At 44.6% G+C, this 14,612-nt stretch overlaps 1 protein-coding gene across 1 annotated transcript in view; it reads left to right on the forward strand.

Annotated features, from left to right (window-relative positions):
- The window catches only part of PRR5L (proline rich 5 like), a 42,028-nt gene extending 31,506 nt beyond the window's left edge, over nt 1–10,522 (forward strand). The window contains exons 7-9 of the mRNA XM_012573854.5: nt 2,054–2,194; nt 3,738–3,864; nt 7,624–10,522. Coding sequence (XP_012429308.4) covers nt 2,054–2,194; nt 3,738–3,864; nt 7,624–7,955 — 600 coding nt within the window. The 3' untranslated portion in view covers nt 7,956–10,522. The remainder of the gene's footprint in view (nt 1–2,053; nt 2,195–3,737; nt 3,865–7,623) is intronic.
- Nucleotides 10,523–14,612: the final 4,090 nt, after the last annotated feature.

Below are 14,612 nucleotides of genomic sequence, written 5' to 3' on the forward strand. Positions count from 1 at the left end.
TTGGAAGTAACTTAGTCAGTGGTGAAAGAATGATTATAGGATGTTGAAATTCTTTGAAAGCATAATATTTTTTTGCTGTATTTTTCTTGTCACAATATCTGAGTCACTCAAAATATATCAGCAAAGCTGTAAAGTTTGGGAAGTATTGCCAGTTTCTGGATGAGGAACTGAAAGGTAAACAGGATATTTAAAGCTTTGTAGGCACCTAAGTACTACACTAATGTATGGATTAAGCTGCCTAAAAACATCCAAGAGTTTAACTCAGAGTGAACTGCTCTAGGCTACCACAGAGAGAGTTGCTGGTGAAGCAAGAAATAAAAGTTGTTCTTATGCCAGGCCAGTGTCCTAATAACAAGATTGGGCTTTTCCTAGAAATAGGGAACTGTATGTAGCCACTTATGTGGCGTGTCACAACATGTAAGGAGAGCTCATCCAGTGAGTGCCTTCCATCATGCTGCAGTTCTTTGTACACTGCTCTGGTAGATGGGAAAGCCAGTTTGTTCCTGATTCCCTATCCTTTCCTGCAAATACCAGCAGGATTATTTAGTTGTGCTCTTCTGTGATCTCAGCAATTACCTATTCAGAATGAAACTAAGTCAGCCACATGTGTGAGCATATGTTACCAAAGGTGGTAACTCACACCAGCCTCAGATCTCAGCTAAGTTTAACCCCAAGGCTCATAGCTGTTGTGGAAATATGACCTTTAAGCAGCCAAGTTGGTTAAATTGCTGTACAGAGGGAAACTATGCAAACAGGTCACTCACTGGCTTTTGTATAGTTGCAGCTGTTGATGTGACTGTTGGTGTGGAAAAAAGAATAGCAAATCTTGTTTTGCTTGGCACAGAAAGGTATTTGCATTTTGAAATGGGATATGAAGTTAATGGGACTAAACTGCATAATATAAATAAAAAGTTTGCAGCTGCTGAAATACAGTTTCAAGATATAGGTATTGGTCTTTCCTGCATGTTTTTTCCCTACACAATGATGGTTTAAAACAGCAAACTGCTTTTATTGTGGCTGAGCTGCCCTCCTTGCTATTGGTTTTAATTAATATTTGCATATTGATAATGCTGTTAATTATGACATGCAACCTGTTATGAATTAATGATTAACTGTTGTTAATTTCTTCCAGCTAAATATTTGCTATGTTGAGTTTGTTATGGAGATCATAAAATGATTCCCAAGCAGACCATGGGGCAGAGATTAACATACTGAGAAGAACAAGGCAAACTTTCCAGGCTGGAAAGTGCTGGGCAGGAGTGAGAGGAAAATTTCTGCTACTGAGTTGCAGTGGGGCAATAGAAAGTCTTGCAGATATTAAACATAGCAGAGGGGAAGGTGGTAACACCAGAATGCCAAATGGAGTTAGATTGTGTTTAAAAACACTGAGAAATATTATATCATCTGTTAAGTCTGCTCACTTGTGTTGTTGACGTAAAATAGGAATGTCTTGCAGAGGATATTAAAGCTGTTGCTTTTTAAAATTATATTTGGTTCAAGCAGTCTTGCTAGCTTCACTGCAGCCTAAATCCTAAAATCGGTAATAGACTAACTTGTAGATTTTTGTCATATCAGCAAGGTCTAAAGTGCAGACGTTGAGCAAAAAGAGGGTACAATATAGGTCAGAGGTAGGTTTAGTTAAGAAATATTCTGAGACTGAGAAATGTTCCGAGTTCAGAAATATTCTGAACTTCGTTCCCTAGCAAACCTTCTCTGCTTTTTCAGCTCCAAGTGCCAGAAGCTACTGGGCTTTTTTGTGAAGAAATTGGATGGCAAGTGGGTTTTGTGAATACATACATAGTCATTTGGGGAACTACAGGCCCATTCCTGGCTACACTCCAAACCTAGTGGTGCCACAGATGAGCTGACGCCCACCTCAGAACTTGTGTGAGACTGAGAGGGAGGAAATTAAAGAGAAGCATGAATCCTCAACATGAGTGACTGGGGGGTCACTGGTTCTGCCACAGCAGCAATGGACAGAATAAACCCTCCTGTCTGTGTGCCTATGTCCTGGTATGATACTCACACTTGAATTTTGCCTTTGTGTTTTTAGGGTCAGGAATTGACTATCCGTCAGATTGGTCTTCTTGGCTTCAGAGACTTGGTCTTGCTAAAAGTAAAGTTGGAAGAAATCCTCCCCCTGGTCCAGACAAAGGTTCCAGCTTCCATTGTCCAGATGCTGTTAATTCTGCAGGTGGGGAACCTCTGCTCTTCTTTGTCTGACTCACTTGGGTATCTTGACCTTGTTGAAATCATACAAACACTGGAGGGAAAGTAGGGGTGTGATGAAGGGGGTGTGATATGTGCTTATTTGGGAGCAGTCAGTGTTAGAATGAGAGCTGAATTTGGATGCCCTGAGCTTTCCTGGGAACAGGTAAAGATGTTGCCTTGAAAGAGCTGTTTTCAAGGCAGCCTTTCCTTATAGGAACAGTTTCAGGACTCTTTTTTTTCCACACAAATTTTCATCTTCTAGCTTGTCTGAATGCCTGTTTGTGCCCTAGTTTTCCTGATTTCTCAGCTTTGCAAGGACAGGGCAAGTCTCTACCATTAGAGGAGAAATACCTTTTGACAGCAGGCAAAATGAGAGGCCATCTTTCAAAGGCCTCTCCCAAAAGATCTAGAGCATCTGTGGTAACTATCCTCTTTATTCAGATCTCAACAGAATACTTTCCAAGCATGCCAAATATAGCCAGTTTTGGTTTTTTCTCATATTGCCCAGTCTGACGGTCCTGAAAAATGCCATCTTGCATGTTTGAGTAGATAGAATCATAGAATGGTTTGGGTTTGGAGGGGATCCTAAAGATCACCTAGTTCCAGCCTCCCTGCCATGGGCATGAATACCTTCCACTAGAACAGGCTGTTCAGAGCTCCATCCAGCCTTCCTCTGAACCATGTGCAGGACCTTTCATTTGACCTTGTTGATTATCATGAGGTTTGCACAGGCCCATATCTCGAGCCTTTCAAAGTCCCTCTTGGTGGCATCCCTTCCCTCCAACACACCACACAGCCTAGTGGCTTTTATTTCTTCTCCAGCATAATGGGTGTCTGAGAATTAAACTTCATGAAGCACAACCAAAATTGCAAGGTGACTAAGCTGGTAGTTCTGTATGAGTTCTCACTGTTCTGATGTTCCAGTGACCCAGACTGGAACAGCAGGTGGTATTAAAGTGCTACCTCAATTTCCCTGAAATGTTTTTTAATACAAGAATCTTGAAAGTAAAGAGGATCTTAAAGCAACACATTTGAGGAAAAAAACTTATTGAGGCTTTGCAGGAAGTCTGAACGGTTTCTGAAATTGCTGTTAAATTGGTTGGTGTTATCTACCATCTTCACAGCTGTAAGCTGAACCACAGAGGGTGCTTTGCCTGCAGTCCTGCCTAGGGGAAGAGCAGGGCTTTGCCCAAGGCGTGTTAAGGCTTTTCTACAAAGAGGTGTTTTCTGGCAGAAGCACCCTGGCACAATTACACTGCTGCAGTACGCTGTGCACATCCTCAGTGTGAGCACACCTCATACCTTCCTGTCCCTTGCTCAGAAAAAAGAACTGGCTGCTCAATGTCCATAGGGCGTGGCTGTAACTTGGACAAGGAGATTGACCTGAAAGGTGCCCAAACCTCCATCAGCTCCAAAAGCTTTGCTGACACAGTTGGGATATTCCAGTGCAGAGAGAATTGGCAGACCCCAGGCTTTATTCCAAAATCTTTTAGGGGTTATATTGACTTTTTGTGTTTGATTTTCAGAGTGTCCATGAGCCTACTGGCCCCACTGAGGGCTACCTACAGCTAGAAGAACTGGTCAAGCAGGTGGTATCACCATTCTTAGGTCTGTGTGAGGATCGCAGCTCCTCTGGTAGCACCTACTTGCTTGGTAAGACATGCACATTGTACTGAAGCTATTATCGGGGCACACAGGTTGGGTAATGGGAGGCATTTGTGCTGGAAAAGGAAACAATGCATGACTCCACAAGAGACAGAAAGGAAAGGCTAAAACACCCTTGAGAAGGCCCTGATTAATGTTTCTGGATATAGATTTTTGTGACAAGCTTTTTCTTGTCCATGACCTAGTGAGCTATTAGTGCCCCATCACTGCACACAGACCCCCACAAAGTCTCTCCTCTCTCTGGACACGGACTGGATTTTAAAACCCCTTTGTCCATGCCTGGTGTACTGCTTTCACCACAGTGAGCGACTGTACCTGGTCCTTTGCTGCCTGCTTGCTAGCCTGCTTCAGCTGCTGCATCAATCAGCTTTTGCAAACAGCAGAACTGTTGCATATTAATTCTGAGGGATGACAGGGATTTTCTGCCTTCCATCTGGGGATTCTGTTTAAAAAAAAAAATCCAAATTAAAACTCTGTGTTTAAAGTATGTACAAACATGTCTAGATGAGAGAACGGCACCTCTCTTAAGGAAGAGCATGATTATTCTGGGAAACTTCTTCACATGATGCAGGAGCTCTGCTTACACGTGTGGCCAGCCAGAAGAGATTGACTAGCTAATGGGCATAGTGTTACTGATTTGATAGTCAAGAAGATTTAAATAGAACAAGTGAAGAAAGCTCCTGTCTCCCTCTGCTTTCACTAGCATTAGCCTTTGCTTCGATGCAAAATTGTAGCAAGCTGGAGATCCACAACATGCCCTGTACTACACTTAGCAGCATATGAGCAAAGATGGTCTTGTGGTAGAAGAATTTATGGGAACTCAGACAATCTGTGCCTGTAATAAACCCATGGCATTGCTTCAGGAAAACTGTGGCTTGGGATTTTTGTTCTTGTGGTTGCTGGGCAATCTTCTGTGTGAGTGAACATGGTTGTACAGTTCAGTGTGAATTTGCAGATCTGATCCTAGGGCTCAGTCTAGACCAAAATCCCCTGTAAAAGTTGGACTTTGACAAATTTGATTGCTTTGCTGTTTATGGACATCTGCATGCTGCTGGGATGGTTTGAAAGGTAGCTGCCTGACCTGTGCTGAAGTATCTAGCCATCCTGGATTTCTGCCAGCTGAATGAGACATTTGTGCCATTAAAAAAAAAGAAAACCTACATAAACTGGCCTTGTAAAGTTTATATGCCTTAAAATAATTGAACTTACTTTGATTTTAGCTGTCATTTGTTTGTGTATATTTCCAAGGTGGCCTTTTACCCTTGCTCCACCCTGTGCTGAGCATGAGGAAAGAAGGAATTTGTGTTTGCAGTAGAAGACAGGGACTGCAAAACTTCACTTTTCTACAAATAATCTTAGTATTTTTGCAGTGCTGCTATGGAGGTGGCCTCTCTTCCTTCACTTTCACCTATAATCAGACTTCTTTCTCTTCCCTCCCCCTCTTTCAGTCACCTTTTTGCTTTCTTAGAACCAGTTTCTTCTCTCACTAGGGAGTGAGAGAGGATACTGATATAAATGGCAAGCAATTCTAAAGCTTGTGACACAAAGAACCTACAAAAGAATTTCTGTTTCTCAGGATTTTCAAACAGCAGCACAGTTCATAACAATGAAGTAACTGCACTAAATAAATTTGAAATTTAATAACCATCTCATTTTACATGGTCCCCCATGACATCCTTCTCTCTAAATCAGAGAGAAATGAATTTGATGGGTGGAAATGATGGTGAAGCCCGTAGGTTCCCCATAGTAGCTTTTGGGAAGGGTGCTGTTGGGCTCTGGGTGTGCTTGCATTCTACACAGCTGCTCTGGAGGCCAGACTGCCCTCTGGACTGGAGCCTTCAGGGTAAATGAGAATTGGGAAATGTGACTGAAGGTGTCTGCTCCCAGCTGTGAGTACGCCTAAGGCTTCAGCCTGCAAGGCTGCTGTATCTTAAGCTGATTTAAAGAAAAGAAGTGTGAAAGGGACAAGAGCCCTTACAGAGGGGAATTATAGATGGCAGCATTTCCACCTAGTCTGTTAGCACCCTTTTGCTTTGCCTGTGTAAATTAGCCATAACCTGCATGGTAAAGATGGAGTATGCCAAAGGGATCCAGCTAAGAAACAGGGTTTGTATTGGGGATAGAAGATAAACAGCCCCACATCACTGCTGATCTGAGGTTGCTTGTAAAAAAGTCCCAGAACAACTCCTCCCAGTTAATATTCCTGGTCATAAGGCACCAAAATAAAAATAAAATTTCTAGCTAAGCTATGCATGTTAACTCCCTTAAGAGAATGTCTTTTGTGGCCAAGAAAGTTAAGGGGGAAAAGTAAAGCAATAAATGCGTGTTCAGAGTTTAGACTAATTTCACCTAATTCTTTTCTCAAAACAGTCATGTCCTAATGCCCTTTAACACTACAGCTTGCTGTGGCTGGAGCTGCAGATGAAACCTAGAAAGTATATTTGCTGTAATCAGCCTCAGGAATGATTTTTGCATACCCTTAAGTGTGAATGAACCATTTTCAATTGATGTATTAGTGGCAGTAACAGGGTGGAGGCTGCTCACCTGTTCATCCTTGCAACAAACAGTTTGTTTTCTGCTTTTCTCCCTGATAAAAGCTTCCAAAACTCTTATAACCTTCAGTGACAAGTACTTTGCTTTGCATTTTATTAGTCTTATCTTCTGCAGTGTTGGTTGGAAGCCTTTTATATGGTTTAAAGGCTTCTGACTTTATGAAATGAGACCCTGCACTTCCGTGAAGTTTGTGAGAAACAAGGAGACACATGGAATGGCTCCATCAGCTGCTGCAGGGATAGGCCCCACAGGAGGTGTCCAAAATCACATGGAACACTGCAGGGGGGTGGGAGCCGGCATGTGAACAGTAGCAGTGTCTGATGCAACCTGCTGGAGTGGGATTACACTGAACCAAGGCAAAACTGTGACCCCTGCCTTCCTTCAAGCTTTCAGTGTCAGAATTGACATGTGCTTCATGACACAATGCTGGGAACTGTGCTATGGTCTGTGCTTTAGACCTGGCATTTTTCCTCCTTAATGTTTTTGCTGAGCAGATCATACAGCCCACACCCACCCCTTCTGTGTCATTGCCTCTCCCTTGTGCTCCTTTTCCTCAGGCTGTTGTGGACTGTTCCTGTGCACTCTTAGGTGTTTTCTGTGTCCAGCCTCCAAACCAGACGTGTTACATAGTGGATGAAATGTCCTTTTTCTGACATGAGCTTTAAAAAACATGGCAGGATAATGCCAACAGAATGACCTGTTCCTAGGCAGATATAGGGACAGTGCAGTGTAAGTGAATTTCACATTGAGAACAGCTAATGGCACTTCCTGAGAGAAATTTTTCAGAGACAGGGATGGCAATTCAAATCCCCACTGAATGTCTTTTTTGGAGACTTGTGGTGTTTTAGTGTCACTTATTTTAGTGAACTTGCATGGGAGAGTACCTACTTGGTCTTCACACCTTGATAAAAGAGAAGACTCTCAGGATGCTAAAGAGAGTCCCCTGGCTGCACTGGTGGCATTTTGGCTCACTTCTCCTGCAGGCAGCAGCCCCTAGAGCAGGATGGGAGATCTCCTTTCCCAACACCTAGCACTATGAGCTAGTGAGCTCCTGACTGTTTTCCAGTGGGAATGAAGTGGGGCTCTCTGTGGGTGCACACTGAATTCTCTGTGTTACCCGAGGCCAGCCCACCAGTGTGAGCAGTGCTCTCTTTGTGTGCTGTCAACCATTCCTGCTTCTTCTTTCTCTTCCAGAGAGGCGGTACTCCAGGTCCTGCCCGAAGGCCCTGACCCCGCTGACAGAGCAGGAGGGCGAGGCTTACCTGGAGAAGTGCGGAAGCATCCGGCGTCACACGGTTGCCAACGCTCACTCGGATATCCAGCTCCTGGCCATGGCCTCCATGATGCACACGGGAATGGTGGTGGAGGAATCGGACCCTGCTGACAAATGCCTGCTGCTGCAGCCCAGCTGCTTCGGCCACAGGCAGTGCTCCAGCGAGCCCAGCATCGCCGACGGCCCCGAGGGAGCCGTGGCAGCGGCCAGCAGGCAGGAGCCTGCCGAGCTGAACTGCACCTCTGTCAGCTAGAAGGAGGCTGGCTGAGGAGTGGAGAACTCTGTGCACTAAGCTGGACAAAGTGGTGTGTCACCCCTGCTGGGAAAACAAGACGAAAATAGGAATTTTGCTCATGTCATTGAAATGGGCTCGAGGTTCATATGGCTGCGAATGCTATCTAGATATGTTCTTTTACCAGTCTGGGATCATTGCTGATGGAGGTACCAGGCTGCTCCCTAATGACCACTGAGGGCTGCGAAATTTTTGCTGTTGAACAGCACAGTCTGCGTTCTGTAAGCTTTCTCTCTCTTAGTATAAACTTTTTGGCATCAGGTTTCACTCTTTTTCTTTGACATGATACAAACTGAGTTATTTCTGCTTTTCTCCATTTTTCCCAATTGTGCTTCCTCTTTGTTCTTTGTCCCTGAAGTGCAGGCCTCTGTGCTCAGTGTTCTCTTTGCTTCTGGTGCTAGCATGGTGAATGCTGAGCACTTGATTTCTCTTTTAAAGTTTAACTCAGGGATGAAGCCATTTGCATCCTGCAGAAAGATCTGCTGAGGTGGCTTGTTGAGAGGAGGAGATCCTTCATTTTGCTTCCCATGGGCATGGATGAAAAGTCCAAATCAGAATTAATCAGACTGTTTTCCCAGGCCCAAAGAGAACCGAGTATATGTGGAATCTGAGCTGAGTACTTCATATGTACTTTATTTGGTTCCAGTCATATCTTGGGGATTCTGGTATAAATTGGGTGCAAAGGATGGCTAGGGCTGTGTAAATTTGGTGCAAAATATACTGAGCATCCTGTCATTTGGCATCAATTTGCTCTCAAAATGTCACTGTTGATAAGGCTATGATGAAAGAGAAAATCAAATGGGTAGGAGATGCTGCACTTGTGTGGGAGGTGTAAAGGTGCTTCTCAGCACTGGGCCACCATGACTCCAGATCAGGAGGTGATCAGTTTTTCATCCTGGTCCTACCCTGGTACTTTTAGCACTTGTGGATGTCATGAGGCTGAGGATAATCAGCGGGGTGTGGAAGGGAGTCCTGTCTCAGTGTATTCATGAAGTGCTCCTGACCTCCAGTGGTATCTGACTCAGTGCAGTATAGCTTCTAAGATAAAGTGAGGACTCTTTGCAGTCTTTGGTTTTGTTTTTATTGTGAAGATCAGGAGTGGGTCTGGTCTGCAGGTGTCTGTGTTGGGCACTGCAGTCTGCAGTGTCTGCTTTGTAGCATCTCTTGGTACTCCAATGCTGCTTCTGTGGGGACAGATCCAATCTGTTTGAGCTGTCCCTGGGATTCTCTGCTGATGTCTTGCTAAGCAGATTTGCAAGTGTCATTATAGGCTTAGAGGTAAACCTGCAGTGCTGCCTTAAATGTCAAATCCCATTAAAAATATGGACACGACACAACTACCACTTGAATTTACTCCAAGTGGTACTTGATAAATAAATGTGTCTTGACAAAGAAACAGAAGGTTAGGGTGAGCCTTTGGGATGTTGTTTTGCGTGCTATGACATTAACTGTGGAATTATCCCTGCTTCTGTTGGGCGCTAAACATCTTCTGCTCCACTGGCTGCACTGGAGTACAGCTCTGACCTGCCAGGATTTGGTACATGCAGCAAAAGGAGAGCTGGTTATTATTTGGTAACAAAGCATCAGAAATACCAGCTATGAGCACAAGCCATACTGCCTTGATAAATGAGGGTGTTGCTTTGTCTGCTGTGGTTTGCAGTGTTGAGAGAGATACTTGGAAGAGCCTTCTTTTCCCTTCTGTCAGCAGAGCTCTTGGCCTTTGGGGAAAGGCTGAGTGTTTGGATCCCCAGCTGTGCTTTCCATGTCAGGAAAAGAGGTTCAGTTGTGCCGGCTGCCTCCTCCTCCTCAGAGCACCCACAGTCCAGCAGAGGCCAGGAAGATATGCCTTTAAGCAGCATTCCCTTCAGGTGGATTTTCGGATAAATTGCTCTCCTGTTCATAAATTGGACTGACCAGGCCAACTTACTGTCATCTGCCCCAGGGCAGCCATGGATTGTGCAGGGGCTTCGGAATCTCTGTGGTGGCAGCCGCAGCATGCTGGTCTCACCTTGGCACATTCCCTCCAGCGTGGGGCAGATGATGGTGTCCTGCTCACAGTTAATTTCTTTGGCCTCTTGCTGTGACTTAAAGTCTTCTCTGGGTCACACTGAGGCTTGAGGAGAGGTGATCACCCTGCAGCATTTCAGTTCACTCTGAATGAATGAATGCTTTTCTTATTTTTGTTTCTCTTGTAACCCATTTGCCTTCTGTACATACCCAAACCATTTCATTTAGAGAGCAGCACCCTCTTTTATGGTAGAAACTAGAACAATATATTTATTTCCTGACATATTCTTGGATCATCTCTAGGGCTGATAGGAATTAGTCCTGGTTTTAACTTGAATTTCTTTTGTTTTACACAAATGTATGATTTTAATTATTTTGGTTTTGTATCTGTTACTTTGCAAAAATTTGCACCAAACCCTCTGAATCATGCACTTCTCCCATTGTTTTGTTTTTATGGAGAATTAAAGCTGGTGGCTTTACTTTGTAAACGGAAGTAAACACAACCTGTTCTGTAAACCACACCGAGTGTATGGTCGTGACCACCACATTTACAGCCACGTGAGATTGCACAAACCTCTGCACAGTGCTTTTTTTTCACAGGCTGGGTGAACCTGAAGGTGTCTGGAAAGCTGTGCCATGGTGGCAGTGTGAGGCTGGCCTGGGAACAGCTCTGAGGGGCAGTGCTGAGTGGCTGCTCTCTGCTGAGGAAGCTTCCAGTCCTCTGGAAGCAAAGACTCTGTTCCCATGCCAGAGCTGCAGCATGAGAAACACATGCATTTGGGATACAGGGTTCTGGTTTGGGGTTGGTATTTGCTGACCATGTCACGTGGCTGTGACAGGGCCACAGGTTGGGTCTTTTCTACCCTCGTGTCACCAACTTGAGAAAACCTTCTGGAGGAGCTGTCAGAATGGGAAGAAGGAATTTCTCTCACCACCTCCCGAAGTCTGTTACCTTCTGCTTCGATAATGCCCTAGACTGAGTCACTTCTCATCACACTGAATCTGTCTTCCTTTTTCACTCTGTCTCCTTCTTAAGGTAAGTGATTTATTGTGTGTCCATGCAATCCTGTCATAAACTAATTGATGGGACAATGCATAGTACCACTGGCCTTTTTCCTAATATTCCTCATAGCCAAGAACATGGTTTTATTGCCAGGAAACAGAGCTGCTTCTGGTCCTAGCCACGTGGACAGCAACTTAGTTTATTTTTTAAATTTTTATCAATCGGAGGACTTGTAGTATATCTTGCTGCTGGCACTGATGGCAGCAGGGTGAGCACTACAGGGTTTGGGTTGCTTTTTCTTTTTAGGTTCAAATGGCAATGGGTTCACCTGGAAGGCCTTTGGTACTTGCCACGGAGTCAGCAGATGGAACATATTTGGCTTTTAGAGGCAACCTGTGTCCCCCAGAGGAGAAACTGCAGGTCTAGTGAGAGATCAGTTGTGGTATTTATGGTGTGCTTAGTTATGTAAACTTCTTAATTTTGCTGTAGTCTCAGAGTAGGAAACCTTCCTAACTAGATTCTCTGTTTCTTCCCAACCTGGCTCCTTCCCCATGCCAGCAGCAGGACTCCTGGGCCTGGCAGAGTGCACCTCCCTTGCCTGGAAGGAAAGTTGTGTCAGACAGAGCCACCAAATGGGTGTCTGAGCTCCTGAAAGAGGCTAGGCTGGCTGTGTTCCCTGGCTGCCCCTTCCCCACCTGGGACAGGTCCTGCACTCGGGAAAGCAGGTGAGAAAACAAGACCCACCCAGGCATGGATTCCCCACAGTGCCCAGGGAGTTTCCCGGGGTACCTGAGCTGGAAGTTCAGCCCACGGCCAACATTCTCTGTAGGAAAGTCACTGCAAATTTTCCTGTTAATTAAAAGTGTGAAGGGCAGGGTATTTGGTATTTCCCTGAGCAAAGAGGAGGTAATTAGTCATCCTGTTCATACTTTAGATATGGAAGGTGGATCTGGCAGGACAAAAACAGGTTAAATGGGATATTCTTGCTTGCCCACACATTTGGAGAGGACTTTCTCTTCCCCCTGTTATTCCAACAGCTCCAGGTAAGGGCACCAGGCATTCAGCTACATAAACAAAAGCTTTACAACAGAGGTAACATCTTTTAAAGCAACTTTCCATCAAAGATACAGCTCATTCTCATCAATGTGGTTCTCAAAATGACATGCTGTGAAATAACTGCCACTTGCCACCTGAAAATTGGCTGCCTTTTATTCATTACTTGCATCTGAAGGTACCTGGAGTACCCTTGTTAGTTATTCCACCTGGGAGAGCAAGTGCTGTATCAGTTGTGCCAGTTTACACACCTCCTGTGTGTAAGCTCATCCCTTCCAGGGGGCTAATTCTGCCCCAAGCACTTCTTCAGGTCTTGTGAAAGCTGTCCTAAGTCCACAAGGAGTGGCAGCTTGATGTATGAGTAGTTTGGGTGCATTTCTCCAAACCAAGCGATGAAAAGAAGTGACAACCCCAGTGCATAAGTAAATGAATTCAAAACTGTCATTATTTATCAACAGCTGCTTGCTGTGCATGGCCAACACACTCTCGAGGCCACAAATATGGGCTTATGTGTAGGAGACTCACCTGTATGGGAGAGATGCAGGTCAAAGAAATAGCTGGCTAGATTAATCTTCATCTGAATAATTGGTATAACAGGTGGTAGAGGCTTTAATTATAGTTTGATCACCAGACTTTGCAATGAGCAAAAGGAAAGCAAACTCCTTAAACAAAGACAATGACTTGAAGAATCCTACCTACCCTAAAATGCCATGGCACAGAGCAGATTTTCAGTAGCTGTGAATTGCAAGAGTATTCAGGGAGTTGCTGTTTGAAGTGTCTCTCATTTGGCTTCAAAGCTAATTCCCACTTATGCCAAGAGCTAGCTGGTAATTCTTGTGGAATAATTATTATCGACCGTGCACTTAACAACCTCTGTTGCATTGGAAAATATATTGGAGTCAGAGAATTTTTCTGACCTTGAAATTTATGAAGACAGCTGCATTGGCTCACACACAGGGGTTTTCTGTGGTTGTTGAGTTTGGGGTTTTTTTTTATTTTTAAAAATAATTTTCTTTTTTCTTTTAACCTGAAATATTGAGTTCTGTTAGAATTGCTTGGGCTTCCCAAAGACAGACCAGTTACAAGATGCTCAGTCTTCAAGTCAGTACTGCAACAGGACTACATAGAAAGTGACAGAATTTATTTATATTGAATGTCAGTAAGAAATCACAGACTGTAGCACAAATCACCTGCCCTGCAGGCCTCTGAAACTGATTTACACCCATCACTGGTAAGCCAGCCCTCTTTTTCACAAGGGGTTTTTAATCCTCTTCACACTAAAGGCTTATTGACTAACATATCATATCAATTGTTCTTGGAGTAGAAACTTGTTCACCCTTGTTCCCTGTGTATCTATCTCATGGCTTCACTATGACAAGTGCTAAACCTGTCTTTCTTCAGGCACATCTCAGGTTGATGGATTGTGTATTTGCTCTGTGGTTGGGTATGAGATGAGAGGGTGGGAGAGGCTGTTCTGCAGGAGACAACTGCCGGTATGTGTAAAAATGCCTCTTAAATGGTCTATGCACCACATCTAAAAAAACCCTCTCTTCTAATACATTTTTTTGTGTGGGAATGGGAGAAGCATTCTGATGTTCATTTGGAGCTTTGAATCTCAGAGATTCAGAATCACTGTCCATTACAAGTTTGAGTGAATGCAGAGGATTTCTTGTTGCTTTTTGCAGGAGACAGAAGTGGATGACGGATTACATGCTGAGCATTGCTGTGTTAGGTAGTGCAGATGGAGCTCCTCTGAGCTCTTGCATTCAGCCTGTCACTGAATGTCATCAGTCTCTCTTCTGGCTCTTAAATGTTAACATCTCTCTTCCCTGAAAGCCCTGCAGCAGCCTGGAGAGCTGCTGCCCGCTGGACCCACAGTGCTGGTTAACTTCAATGGCTCGTCCTCAACAGCACTGTTTTAAGCAACCTTTCTGACCATCCAGGAGCTGCTCTGGCAGTCACACTCCCACCCCCTGAGCTGTGGGAAACCCAGAACTGAGCTGATAAGGAAACCTTTTCTCTGACTGTGAGTGTGGGGTGTGCAGCAAGCCAAGAGGGGCACCCATGGGGTTACTGGAGCCACCCACTGTGAAGGGACTTTGTTCCCAGCAGTGACAGTCTGTAGTGGTGGGAGCATGACTGCCAGAGTGACTCCTGAATGGCCAGACAGGAAAGTTTCCTTAACAACCTCAGGGAAAAGGAGCTGCCACCATCCAGTCATTCCCCTGTCAGAGTGGCCTGTAGCTGTTAAAAAAGTCCTGCTCTTTGAAATCAAAGAGCTGCAGTAAATGAGACCTGAGAGCATTTGACTCACAGAGCTGATGATGCCTTCAGAGGGCAGCAGTAGCCTCTCTCTACTCTTTCTCTGGCTTGCCAATGCTTACAAAGACTCAGCTCTACATGAAATAGAGTGAGGGTCCGTTCAGCAGCAGACACTGCAGTTTGTAGGGACTGTGGAGAAACCAGTGGAGCAGAACTGGGCCTTTGAGGGAATGACTTTTTACTTTGCAGATGTGTTCTTCCTACATTGCTTGTTTGGGATTGCCCTTATTGGG

Source organism: Taeniopygia guttata, chromosome 5 (genome assembly GCF_048771995.1).
Source record: "Taeniopygia guttata chromosome 5, bTaeGut7.mat, whole genome shotgun sequence".
Taxonomy (NCBI): Eukaryota; Metazoa; Chordata; class Aves; order Passeriformes; family Estrildidae; genus Taeniopygia; species Taeniopygia guttata.